This window comes from Pristiophorus japonicus, chromosome 20 (assembly GCF_044704955.1).
Source record: "Pristiophorus japonicus isolate sPriJap1 chromosome 20, sPriJap1.hap1, whole genome shotgun sequence".
Lineage (NCBI taxonomy): Eukaryota > Metazoa > Chordata > Chondrichthyes > Pristiophoridae > Pristiophorus > Pristiophorus japonicus.
The window spans coordinates 93155589-93168159 of NC_091996.1; the positions used below are offsets into that span (position 1 = coordinate 93155589).

At 53.4% G+C, this 12571-nt stretch overlaps 1 protein-coding gene across 1 annotated transcript in view; it reads left to right on the plus strand.

Moving 5' to 3' along the window:
• dnah2 (dynein, axonemal, heavy chain 2) overlaps nt 1–12571 on the plus strand; it is a 242216-nt gene that overhangs the window by 46523 nt on the left and 183122 nt on the right. Inside the window, 4 exon segments of the mRNA XM_070863165.1 lie at nt 190–319; nt 1653–1835; nt 5264–5475; nt 9920–10066. Coding sequence (XP_070719266.1) covers nt 190–319; nt 1653–1835; nt 5264–5475; nt 9920–10066 — 672 coding nt within the window.

Here is a 12571-nt window from a genome sequence, read left to right on the forward strand (position 1 = left end):
GAGGACTCATGTTAAGAGTGGAAGCAAGTCTTCCTCGACTCCGAGGGACTGCCTAGGATGACGATGACGATGATCCTTTGAGCTACCCCGACCCTTTAGAGGGTGGGGAGGGGACGGGCGGGAGGTGTGCTTGATCGGTGTCTGCTGCCCGTGGTCTTACTCTGTGTGTGTGTGTGTGTCTGTGTTCAGGTTCCGATCCGGCATCAAAGACCTGGAGGTGATGATGCAGAACCTGATCTCGTCGGCGTTTGAATCGGTGACGACAGTGCAGCAAGGGGTGGAGTTCCTGGATGTGTTCCAGCACCTTTCTTACCGCGAGGTACGCCCGGCATCGAGATCGCCCACTGCAGCCCGGGGTTATTGGTGAACACACGGCTGACAACCTGGGCTTTTATTGCAAAGGGGATGGAGTATAAAAGCAGGGAAGTCTTGCTACAGTTATACAGGGTATTAGTGAGGCCACACCTGGAGTACTGCGTGCAGTTTTGCTTTCCATATTTACAAAAGGATATACTTGCTTTGGAGGCAGTTCAGAGAAGGTTCACTCGGTTGATTCCGGGGATGAGGGGGTTGACTTATGAGGAAAGGTTGAGTAGGTTGGGCCTCTACTCATTGGAATTCAGAAGAATGAGAGGTGATCTTATCGAAACGTATCCGATTATGAGGGACTTGACAAGGTGGATGCAGGGAGGATGTTTCCACTGATGGGGGAGACTAGAACTACAGGGCATGATCTTCGAATAAGAGGCCGCCCATTTAAAACTGAGATGAGGAGAAATTCCTTCTTTCAGAGGGTTGTGGATCTGTGGAATTCGCTGCCCTAGAGAGCTGTAGAAGCTGGGTCATTGAATAAACTTAAGACAGAGATGGACAGTTTCTTAACCAATAAGGGATTAAGGGGGCGGGCAGGGAAGTGGAGCTGAGGCCAAGATCAGATCAGCCATGATCTTATTGAATGGCGGAGCAAGCTCGAGGGGCCAAATGGCCGACTCCTGCTCCTATTTCTTATGTTCTTATAAGATTCCGAGGGGGATCGACAGGGTAGATGCAGGGAGGATGTTTCCCCCTGGCTGAGGAGTCTGGAACCAGGGGTCACAGTCTCAGGATAAGGGGTCGGCCATTTAGGACTGAGATGAGGAGAAACTTCTTCACTCAGAGGGTGGTGAATCTCTGGAATTCTCTGCCCCAGAGGCTGGGATAGATAGATTTGCGGATATTAAGGGAGTCAAGAGATACGGAGATCGGGCGGGAAAATGGAGTTGAGGTCGATGGCCAGCCATGATCTTGTTGAATGGCGGAGCAGGCTCGAGGGGCCGAATGGCCGACTCCTGCACCTGATTCTTATGTACGGGCCCCTCTTAGAATGCTCCACCGTTTCCCCAATCGAACAGCGGTGCCCTGTACGATGCTGTGGTCCATGCGGTGAGGCAGCCATCTTGCGCTCAACGACACCCCACGGTGACAACCGGGAGCTTGCCGTGTTTGTGGAGAATTGCGGAGCGGCTGGCTGCGTCTCGTCCCCTCCTCGCGTGCGAGGTGTCGGGGGGTGGCGGGGGGGGGGGTGACTGACTGCGCCCCGTGGCGAGAGGCCGGTGTCTGCCGCTGGGCCCCACACCCCACCGCAGTAAGATTATGCGTTCCATCCCTCACAGGCCATCAAACGGACCATCGATAAAAAGACGGTGGAAATCTACATAATGTTCAACGACGAGCTGACGCCGGTGAACAAGGAGCTGAACCGGAAGGCCGTCCACCTGGCCCCGCAGATGCCTCGCTACGCTGGCCAGGCACACTGGGCATGCACCCTTCACCGTCGCATCGATAGACCCATGGCGGTAAGTCGGCACGGCAACACAGGACTTCCAAAAGCCGACCAATTCAAAAGCAAGATGCCAGAAGCTGAAATAAAATGCTTGGGAATCTCAGCGGGTCAGGCAGCATCTGTGGGGAGAGAGAAACAGAGTTAACGTTTCGGGTCTGTGACTCCTTCGTCAGACATTCGAAATTAACAGATTCTTAAGGGGTACTGAAAGGGGGGGGGGAAGGGAGGGACGACGAAAAGAGAAGGCCGCGATGGGGTGGAAGGCAGGAGAGATTCGAGGGACAAAAGGACATAGACAGGCTAAGTGAGTGGGCAAAAATTTGGCAGATGGAGTATAATGTTGGAAAGTGTGAGGTCATGCACTTTGGCAGAAAAAAAATCAAAGAGCAAGTTATTATTTAAATGGAGAAAGATTGCAAAGTGCTGCAATACAGAGGGACCTGGGGGTACTTGTGCATGAAACACAAAAGGATAGTATGCAGGTACAGCAAGTGATCAGGAAGGCCAATGGAATCTTGGCCTTTATTGCAAAGGGGATGGAGTATAAAAGCAGGGAAGTCTTGCTACAGTTATACAGGATATTGGTGAGGCCACACCTGGAGTACTGCGTGCAGTTTTGCTTTCCATATTTACAAAAGGATATACTTGCTTTGGAGGCAGTTCAGAGAAGGTTCACTCGGTTGATTCCTGAGATGAGGGGGTTGACTTATGAGGAAAGGTTGAGCAGGTTGGGCCTCTACTCATTGGAATTCAGAAGAATGAGAGGTGATCTTATCGAAACGTATAAGATTATGAGAGGGCTTGACAAGGTGGATGCAGAGAGGATGTTTCCACTGATGGGGGAGACTAGAACTAGGGGGCATGATCTTAGAATAAGGGGCTGCCCATTTAAAACTGAGATGAGGAGAAATTTCTTCTCGGAGGGTTGTAAATCTGTGGAATTCGCTGCCTCAGAGAGCTGTGGAAGCTGGGACATTGAATAAATTTAAGACAGAAATAGACAGTTTCTTAAACGATAAGGGGGCGGGCAGGGAAGTGGAGCTGAGTCCATGATTGGATGAGCCATGATGGCATTAAATGGCGGAGCAGGCTCGAGGGGCCGTATGGCCCACTCCTGCTCCTATTTCTTATGTTCTTATCTTATGTTCTAAAAGGGATGAGGGGCCAACTTGAGATGGTAATGGCAGAAGTTAGAAAAAGATGTGTCTAGATAGGGTGTGAATGTCGGGATAATTACCACGGGAAACAGAAAAAAATACATAAGATCAGGGGAGGTTTAAAAAAGGCAGCAACCTGTGGGCAGAGGTTATGGTCTGAAATTGTTGGGTACACAGGAGTTGCCAGTCTGTGAACGGTGGCTAGGGTTGATCAGCCATGATCTTAGTGAATGGTGGTGCAGGCTCGAAGGGCCGAATGACCTGCTCCTGCACCATTTTCTATGTTTCTATGTTTTGCACATCACTTAAACCATGGAAGAAAAGACAGATTTAAAGTAATTGGTAGAAGAATTAGAAGGGAGATGGAAAAACATTGCTTCACCCAGAGAGTGGTGGGGGTCTGGGGCGGAACTCACTGCCTGAAAGGGTGGTAGAGGCAGAAACCCTCACCACATTTGGATGTGCACCTGAAGTGCCGTAACCTACAGGGCTACGGACCCAGAGCTGGAAAGTGGGATTAGGCCGGGTAGCTCTTGGTCGGCCGGCGTGGACACGATGGGCCGAAATGGCCTCCTTCCGTGCTGTAATTTTCCATGATTCTGTGAAAGTTTGAGCAACTGCTTTAACTATGCCAGAAACCACATCCCCCACACAATCATAGCCCAGTGACTCCCTGCGAGGTATCAGACACATCCAACGTGCAGCTGGGATCCTCTTTGGCCTACTGTGCACGGTTTTGATCTTTTCTGACGAAGGACATAGTTGTCTTGGAGGCGGTGCAACGAAGGTTCACTCGACTGATTCCTGGACTGTCCTATGAAAAGAGATTAAGTAGATTAGGCCTATATTCTCTGAAGTTTAAAAGAATAGGAGGCGATCTCATTCAAACATATCAGACTCTGAGGGGGATTTGACAGGGTAGATGCAGGGAGGATGTTTCCCCCCGGGCTGGGGAGTCTAGAACCAGGGGTCACAGTCTCAGGATAAGGGGGCGGCCATTTAGGACTGAGATGAGGAGGAATTTCTTCACTCAGAGGGTGGTGAATCTTTGGAATTCTCTATCTCAGAGGGCTGTGGAGGCTCAGTCTTTGAGTATATTCAACATGGAGAGCGATAGATTTTTGGATATTCAGGGAATCGAGGGATCGGGCGGGAAAGTGGAGTTGAGGTCGAAGATCAGCCATGATCTCATTGAATGGTGGAGCGGGCTCGAGGGGCCGAATGGCCAACTCCTGCTCCTATTTCTTAGGCTCTTAATGCAGTAGGTCAGAATGATCCCAACAGAAATGCACTCAACCCATGTTCTGCGGGCTACTGCCCCAGAAAACCTCCTGCAACATGCCACAAACTAATCGGAGCCAGGCGAGCAGTGTGGGGATTGGAAGGATGCACAAGGACATGCAGGGTGTGCTGTTGAGCGACTGCAGTTAACGCATGTTGTTGGCTGGCTTTGTCGGGCCTGTGCTGCACTTGATCGTCTGGTATTGGATAATATCCTCTCGAGTGTAGAAGATTAAGGGGCGATCTAATCGAGGTGATTAAAAGGAGTTGACGGGGGTAGAGAGAGAGAAACTGTTCCCTCTGGTGGGGGGAGACCAGAACAAGGGGGCGTCACCTTAAAATTAGAGCCAGGCCGTTCAGGGTGATGTCAGGAACATAAGAAGTAGGAGCAGGAATCGGCCATAGGGCCCCTCGAGCCTGCTCCGCCATTTAATACGATCATGGCTGATCCGATCATGGACTCAGCTCCACTTCCCCGCCTGCTCCCCATAACCTCTTAATCCCCTTATCGGTTAAGAAATTGTCTATCTGTGTTTTCACACCAAATGGGGAAAAAAAACTTCCCCCCACTTTCTCTCACTCACACCCACACTTCCCCACTCGTCGTATTAATACATAAACACTAAAAACAAAAATGAAGCGTAAACCTTGCTCTCCCTGGACCATTCCCACCCCGGGACCCCCGACGTCCCGCCACCTTTCTCCGGCCGTATGGACGCCTGCCGGTAAGGCCGCCGTACTCACCGAATATCGGCGCAGCGGCGGCAAGGGGGGGGCGTTGCGCGCTCGATGACGTCACCGCGTTGGTGGCGGCGGTCGAGCGCGCGGCGGTACGTGCATTTCCCGACAGACTAGGCAGCCGGTCGGCGCCAACGGTAAGGGCCTAGCGCCCGTTGGCCGCCCCCTCCCCCGCCGTCGGTAACGGGGCAGCGTTCGAAACGGAATTTTGATCCCCCCCCCCCTTCAGTTCCAGGAAATAAACAACCCAATCTTAATCCCGCAGTTTCTGGCCCAGGCCACCTTCCTGCCCAAGATCGGACTGGGCGACGAGACCATGGACTTCTACCAGCTGCTGGATCAGTCTCTGGACGAGTTTGTGCGCAAGGTCTTCACCGAGTGGACGCTGAACGTGGACCGGGAGAGCTTCAAGCGCCTGGAGAGGCCGCTGATGATCCGCAGCGAGGACCGGGGCAAGCTGAGCGTTAACTTCGACATGTGAGTCCCTCAGGGCTTCCAGCCTGCAGCCCAACTACCTCGGGCAATCACCGCATAAGACCCGCACCAAAGTGCTAATATTGCAAGAGCTAAGTAGCCGAACGGCCGTGTGAATCGCGGCTATTAGCGCGCGTTTGGGGGTTAGCGTTCACGGGTTTGATGCCTGAAACGAGCTTCCGACTGCACACCTGCAGCATAACTAAGACCGCCCACGTTAAAGGCGCTATATAAATACAAGGTGTTGTTGTTGAATCAGTCTCTCATGACAAAAAGCACAAAAATGGCAAAAGGTGGCAAGCTGTGTCTGCTAAACGGACCTCGGTCAATGGCCAAGTGGCATTAATATACATCTCTTGTTTCTCTCGCTCCCGCTTGCTGTATTTCCCTCTCCGCGGTCTGCCTCGCTGAGATTTGCCGGTGTATCCTCTTGCTCTCTGTCACGGGTTTGGAGCAGGTGGGACTATTTCCAGTATTCAGAGAGTCCAACGAGCTGCTAGGCCCTGGAGAGGGTAAGGGGAGCGCTGGTCGTTGAATCGTAAAGCACAGGAGCAGGCCGTTCGGCCCATCATGCTGTGTCGGCTTTGTGAGCGAGCGCTCCAATCAGTCCCACTCCCCTCTGTAATGCTTCACGGGTTCTTTGCTTAAGAATCCATAGCAACACATTGCTATTGAGAACTAGTTGGTTTATTAGCAAAAAGTTTAACAATCACACTACACATTGCCGGTTCATCCACCAGGCTCACAACCACCTGCCCCATCGTGGATTCCCCCGAACCCAACGGGCTGGGGTTTTATTGAGTCCTGTGAACATCACGTGACTGGCTAAGCCACTCGCAACCCGACAGCTCCACAAACCCGTGAGCATGCTCACAGGGGCACACTCTACACCGTGAAAGCCCTTTGTTGAAATTGTGTCCCATCCTTGGTTCCAGTTCTCCTGTAACCAATGCTGAAGTGAGGGGACCCTCCCACCCACGTCATTGACCAAACGCAGACAGTTGGAAGGCCTGTGGTAAAGTCAGCGAACCAAGTGAATACTCAGGAAAGTTGAAATAACTTAGATCCACTTTCTAAACATGAGTCAGATGCTAAAATGAACAAACCAATTCCACACGGGCTGGGACAACAACAACAACCTGTATTTATATAGCGCCTTTAATGTAGTGAAATGTCCCAAGGTGCTTCACAGGAATATTATGACAGAAAAAAATTAGTCACCGAGCCACATAAGGAGAAATTAGCGCAGGCTTGGTCAAAGAGGTCAGTTTTAAGGAGCGTCTTGAAGGAGGAGAGAGAGGTAGAGAGGCGGAGAGGTTTAGGGAGGGAGTTCCAGAGCTTGGGGCCCAGGCAACAGAAGGCACGGCCACCGATGGTGGAACGATTATAATCAGGGATGCTCAGGAGGGCAGAATTAGAGGAGCGCAGACATCTCGGGGGGGGTTGTGGGGCTGGAGGAGATTACAGAGATATGGAGGGGCGAGGGCCATGGAGGGATTTGTACACAAGGATGAGAATTTTGAAATCGAGGCGTTGCTTAACCGGGAGCCAATGTAGGTCAGCGAGCACAGGGGGTGATGGGTGAGCGGGACTTGGTGCGAGTTAGGACACAGGACAGCGAGCACAGGAGGTGATGGGTGAGCAGGACTCGGTGCGAGTTAGGACACGGGGCAGCGAGCACAGGGGGTGATGGGTGAGCGGGACTTGGTGCAAGTTAGGACATGGGGCATTGAGTACAGGGGTGATGGGTGGGCGGGACTTGGTGCGAGTTAGGACACAGGACAGCGAGCACAGGAGGTGATGGGTGAGCAGGACTCGGTGCGAGTTAGGACACGGGGCAGCGAGCACAGGGGGTGATGGGTGAGTGGGACTGGGTGCGAGTTAGGACACAGGGCAGCGAGCACAGGGGGTGATGGGTGAGCAGGACTCGGTGCGAGTTAGGACACGGGGCAGCGAGCACAGGGGGTGATGGGTGAGCAGGACTCGGTGCGAGTTAGGACACGGGACAGCCGAGTTTGGATCACTTCTAGTTTACATCGGGTGGAATGTGGGAAGCCAGCCAGGAGTGCGTTGGAATAGTCAAGTCTGGAGGTAACAAAGGCACGGATGAGGGCTTCAGCAGCGGATGAGCTGAGGCAGGGGCGGAGGTGGGCGATGTTACGGAGGTGGAAATGGATGGGTTGAGTTATGCTGCAGATATGTGGTCAAAAGCTCATTTCAGGGGCAAATATGACACCAAGATTGCGAACAGTCTGGTTCAGTCTCAGACAGAAGTTGGGGAGAGGGATGGAGTCAGCGGCTGGGGAGTTTGTGGCCGGGACCGAAAACAATGGCTTCAGCCTTCCCAATATTCAATTGGAGAAACTAGATTCACAACAACTCCCAATGATGTTGCACATTTAACCGAATAAAACCTCAAAGCATTTCACGTCGGAGGTGCTCTCTCCCCAAATCCCTCCACCTTTAACAGCGTCCTCGTAACCCATCATATTGGCCACGCTTTTGCTCACGTCTCCCAACCGCTGCGTGATACCCACGCCCCCTCGGTGAAGCACCTTGGATGTTCTCTACCCTCAAGGCCCTATAGATTATTGATGACGCTGTTGCTATATTTTGGCTGTGACTTTGTGAACTGAGTGTCAGATTAACGAGTAGTTCACCACAGCACTACAATAATTACGGTTCAGGTCTTTGAATGTCGAGAATAATCGAAACAAGTCCTATCTGTTCCAATGAAACACTTTAATAGCAAATAGTAAAATACAGACAAGCCAACTACACAAGCCTCACACGTTGTGTGCTTTCATCAGAGGCGCTCCCTCGAAGCGAGGATGACTTGCTTCCACGCCAAAAAGGGATGAGTTCACAGGACCTAATATTCCGGATCCTGAACTACATCCTGAAGGGTGGAAGATGCCTGTGCGTGGATTTTTTTAACGTGGGGTGGCCGTTGCACACCAGCCACCACACGGGGCTTGACAGAGCGAGGTCTTGGTCCAGTGGCAAGGGTTAACCAGGACGACTGGAGACCAGTTCTGCTGCACACACCGAGCGCGCACATATCGCAGGGTGGGCTGGGCCCCTGCTGCCCCTGGGTCCTCGCCTCTTCTGGGCCACAGACTCACGCCCCTCCTGGGCCCCTGGTCACTTCCTTCTACAATCTCCCGCCGCTCCTTCGCCCCCTCCTGCTGTGCCTGCCCGCACTGCAGTCAGCGGCCTGGCTTCACAGCCGTCGCCCTCCTGCAGCAGCACACACTGCTCCCTGCAGTGGTATACCGCCCCACGCTGCTCCCTGCAGTGGTATACCGCCCCACGCTGCTCCCTGCAGTGGTATACCGCCCCACGCTGCTCCCTGCAGTGGTATACTGCCCCACGCTGCTCCCTGCAGTGGTATACCGCCCCACGCTGCTCCCTGCAGTGGTATACCGCCCCACGCTGCTCCCTGCAGTGTTATACCGCCGCACGCTGCTCCCTGCAGTGGTATACCGCCCCACGCTGCTCCCTGCAGTGGTATACCGCCCCACGCTGCTCTCTGCAGTGGTATACCGCCCCACGCTGCTCCCTGCAGTGGTATACCGCCCCACGCTGCTCCCTGCAGTGGTATACCGCCCCACGCTGCTCCCTGCAGTGGTATACCGCCCCACGCTGCTCCCTGCAGTGGTATACCGCCCCACGCTGCTCCCTGCAGTGGTATACCGCCCCACGCTGCTCCCTGCAGTGTTATACCGCCGCACGCTGCTCCCTGCAGTGGTATACCGCCCCACGCTGCTCCCTGCAGTGGTATACCGCCCCACGCTGCTCCCTGCAGTGGTATACCGCCGCACGCTGCTCCCTCCAATGGCCCCGGCCTGCTGATGGTCTTGCAGGCTGGGACCGTACCGATTTCCGGGCTGGGCCGCACGCTGCTCCCTCTAATTGTGTACTATATTATCCATTTAAACAGAGGTGATCAGTCTCCACTCTGGTGTCCCGCTTCAAGTTCCTAACTTGAGGTCCCTGTTTCTCGAGGTGTTGCTCCGAGGTTCTCTCTGGCTGACTAGCCTTTTCCCTCAACTTTTACATCATTATTAGACTTAGTCTCCATGCCCCAATCTACCCATGGGGTGACTCATATCTGAGGCCACAGTCTTCCAGAACATCTTGTGGTAGTCACAAGGCATCTCACGTTTTCTTTGACCTGATTTAGCCCCCTGTGATTCGATGAAGGTTGGCGGACTTTGACTTTCCGTGTGTTTGCTTTTGATGTTAATGTGATTATCGCGTCCGGTTCCGTTGTGACTTGTCCCATATATGCGACATGCCTTGACCCTGCACTGACTGCAGTATTTTCCACAACGCCTGCTTTTCCGCCCCCCAAATGTAAGTGTGCCGGCCCTGGCACACTGAGCGACATTGTTTGAGAGCGAGCTGTGCCAACATTGTGACCACACTACCCCGTTTCTCGCAGGTACCTGTTGGAGATGTTCGACGAGATCCACTACTGGGAGCGCTTGCTCTTTGAGATCCCGCATTACGTCATGGAGACGTATCAGCGGAGGGAGGACCTGAGGAAGCTGCGAGAGAGTGTCTTCCTGGTGGTCCGGGACTACAACAGGTCAGTGCAGTTTGCTGACACGTGGGGCTGCGATCGGAGCGGTTAACCACGCCCCTCCCGGATATAGCCCCTCCCGGTGGTCCGTGACTGCAACAGTTCGGTGCCGATTGCTGACACGTGGGGCTGCGATCGGAGTGGTTAACCACGCCCCTGTCGGTGGTCCGGGACTACAACAGGTCAGTGCAGTTTGCTGACACGTGGGGCTGCGATCGGAGTGGTTAACCACGCCCCTCCCGGATATAGTCCCTCCTGCCCCGACAGCTTTAAACTCTGGGCACCATCACGCCGTCATTTATTCTGTGTTCTGTTCAATCCATTACAGATTCCTCTTGCAGCATGTAGGGCAAGAAATTTGGTCGGCGGGTTCCTGAGACGCTAGGGGCGGGGGGAGGGGCGCTAAATCTAGTGCCGGGAAATCTTTAGCAACGGGAACGGCAAAAGTCAGTGGTTGCTCCCTGAGCGTGGGGCGGGAGCACTAAAGGAGGCAGTCTCTCAGGATGCTGGGCCAGGTGAGCAACTGAATATCCCGAGCTAAAGAGCCGGCCTCCCTGAGAGAGGCCCCCTGACAAAAAAACCTCCCCAAAAACACACACAAAACACTCCCGATACATTACTCACCCCAAATAAAGTTAAATCACAAAAACAACCCAGTCACCTCCCCTTCCCATCGCGCCCCGGGACAACTCTGCCCGCCACCTTTCTCTAGCGGGGGCGCTACGGGTACCGAATGTTGCCTCCGCGCCGATACTGAATCTGCCAGGCGGCACGAATGCCGGCCGCAAACCCTTTTCGCGCCCCTGTAGCGGCCCAATCCAACCAAATTTCTCCCCCACAGTATTCTTACGGCACATATAGATCAGCCAGGGGCAGCACGGGCCCAGCCCACACTGTGCGATATGTGCGCACACTAGGTCCGTGCAGCAGAGCAGGTCTCCAGTCGTCCTGGTTAACCCTTGCCACTGGACCGAGACCTCGCTCTGTCAAGCCCCGTGTGGTAGCTGGTGTGCAACGGCCACCCCACGTTAAAAAAATCCACCCACAGGCATCTTCCACCCTTCAGGATGTAGTTCGGGATCTGGAATATTAGGTCCTTCATTGAGACACCTGTGAACTCATCCGTTTTTGGCGTGGAAGCAAGTCATCCTCGCTTCGAGGGACTGCCTATGATGATGATGATAGATCAGGCGGGAAAGTGGAGTTGAGGTGGAAGATCAGCCGTGATGTCATTGAATGGCGGCGCAGGCTCGAGGGGCCGAATGGCCGACTCCTGCTCCTAATTCTCATGTTCTTAAGTGAGTGGGCATGGCATGTAACCCAGTAAATTGCAACACTTACAGCCTCTGCACCGTGATGTGCTCGCCATACTGCAGCTTGGCATTCAAAGTTCCAGAGGCCACGAAAGTTCCAGCTCCTGAGCCTTAACAAATCATTTGCTTCTAATCACTCCCAGACTGAGACATTCTCTCTGGTCCCTTTCTCCAGCAATCCACTCGACACAATGACCTGCCTGGCCCTGTCTCTGCCAATTGTATGACTGAGATCCCCCATCTGCTTTGTGTTACGGGCAGCTTTGCTCTGGGGAAATGGGAGGCGTGCTGAGTGAAAATAACTCCCTCCCGTCACGCCACCCGCAGAGAATTATTTTGCCGACACCAATATGCCGGACGGTGCGCTCCTGGCTCGTAACGAGCGTGCCCTTCCTGCCCGCCATGTTGGAAGCTGACGCTCCCGTTTAGCGCCTGAGGGGCGGGGAGCGATCCACCACATCGTCACTTTTCTGCATTGATTTTCTCAACCAAAGTATCTTAATATGTAAAATCATTTCAATAACGGGCAATTATTGCTCCCCTGATCGTTCAGATGGAAACTATTATGTAGCTCAGCCCAGAGGCTGGAAAAAAAAAATCCCACGTTTAATTTCCTGCCTTTGAACAGTCGGGTAATCTCAGTCAGGGCCTCAAGTCCTGTACCACCCACGGGTTCAACAGCAGTCAATACTCTCTGTCTTCCCACTCCTGATCACTGTCCAGTGGCTCCCGTCCCCGATAATGAACAGCTTGCATTTCTATAGCGCCTTTCACCACCTCAATCACGTCCCAAAGCGCTTCACAGCCAATGAAGTCGTTTTTTATTTTGAAGTGTAGTCAGTGCTGTAATGTAGGAAAGGCGGCAGCTGATTTGCGCACCGCAAGCTCCCACACACATCACTGTGATAATGACTGGATAATCCATTTTTTTTAGTGATGTTGATTGAGGGATAAATATTGGCTCCAGGATATCAGGGAGAACTCCCCCTGCTCTTCTTCGAAATAATGCCGTGGGATCTTTTACGTCCACCTGAGAGAGCAAACTGGGCCTCGGTTTAATGTCTCATTCGAAAGACGCTACCTCCGACAGTGCAGCGCTCCCTCAGTACTGCCCCTCGGACAGTGCGGCGCTCCCTCAGTACTGCCCCTCCGACAGTGCGGCGCTCCCTCAGTACTGCCCCTCCGACAGTGCGGCGCT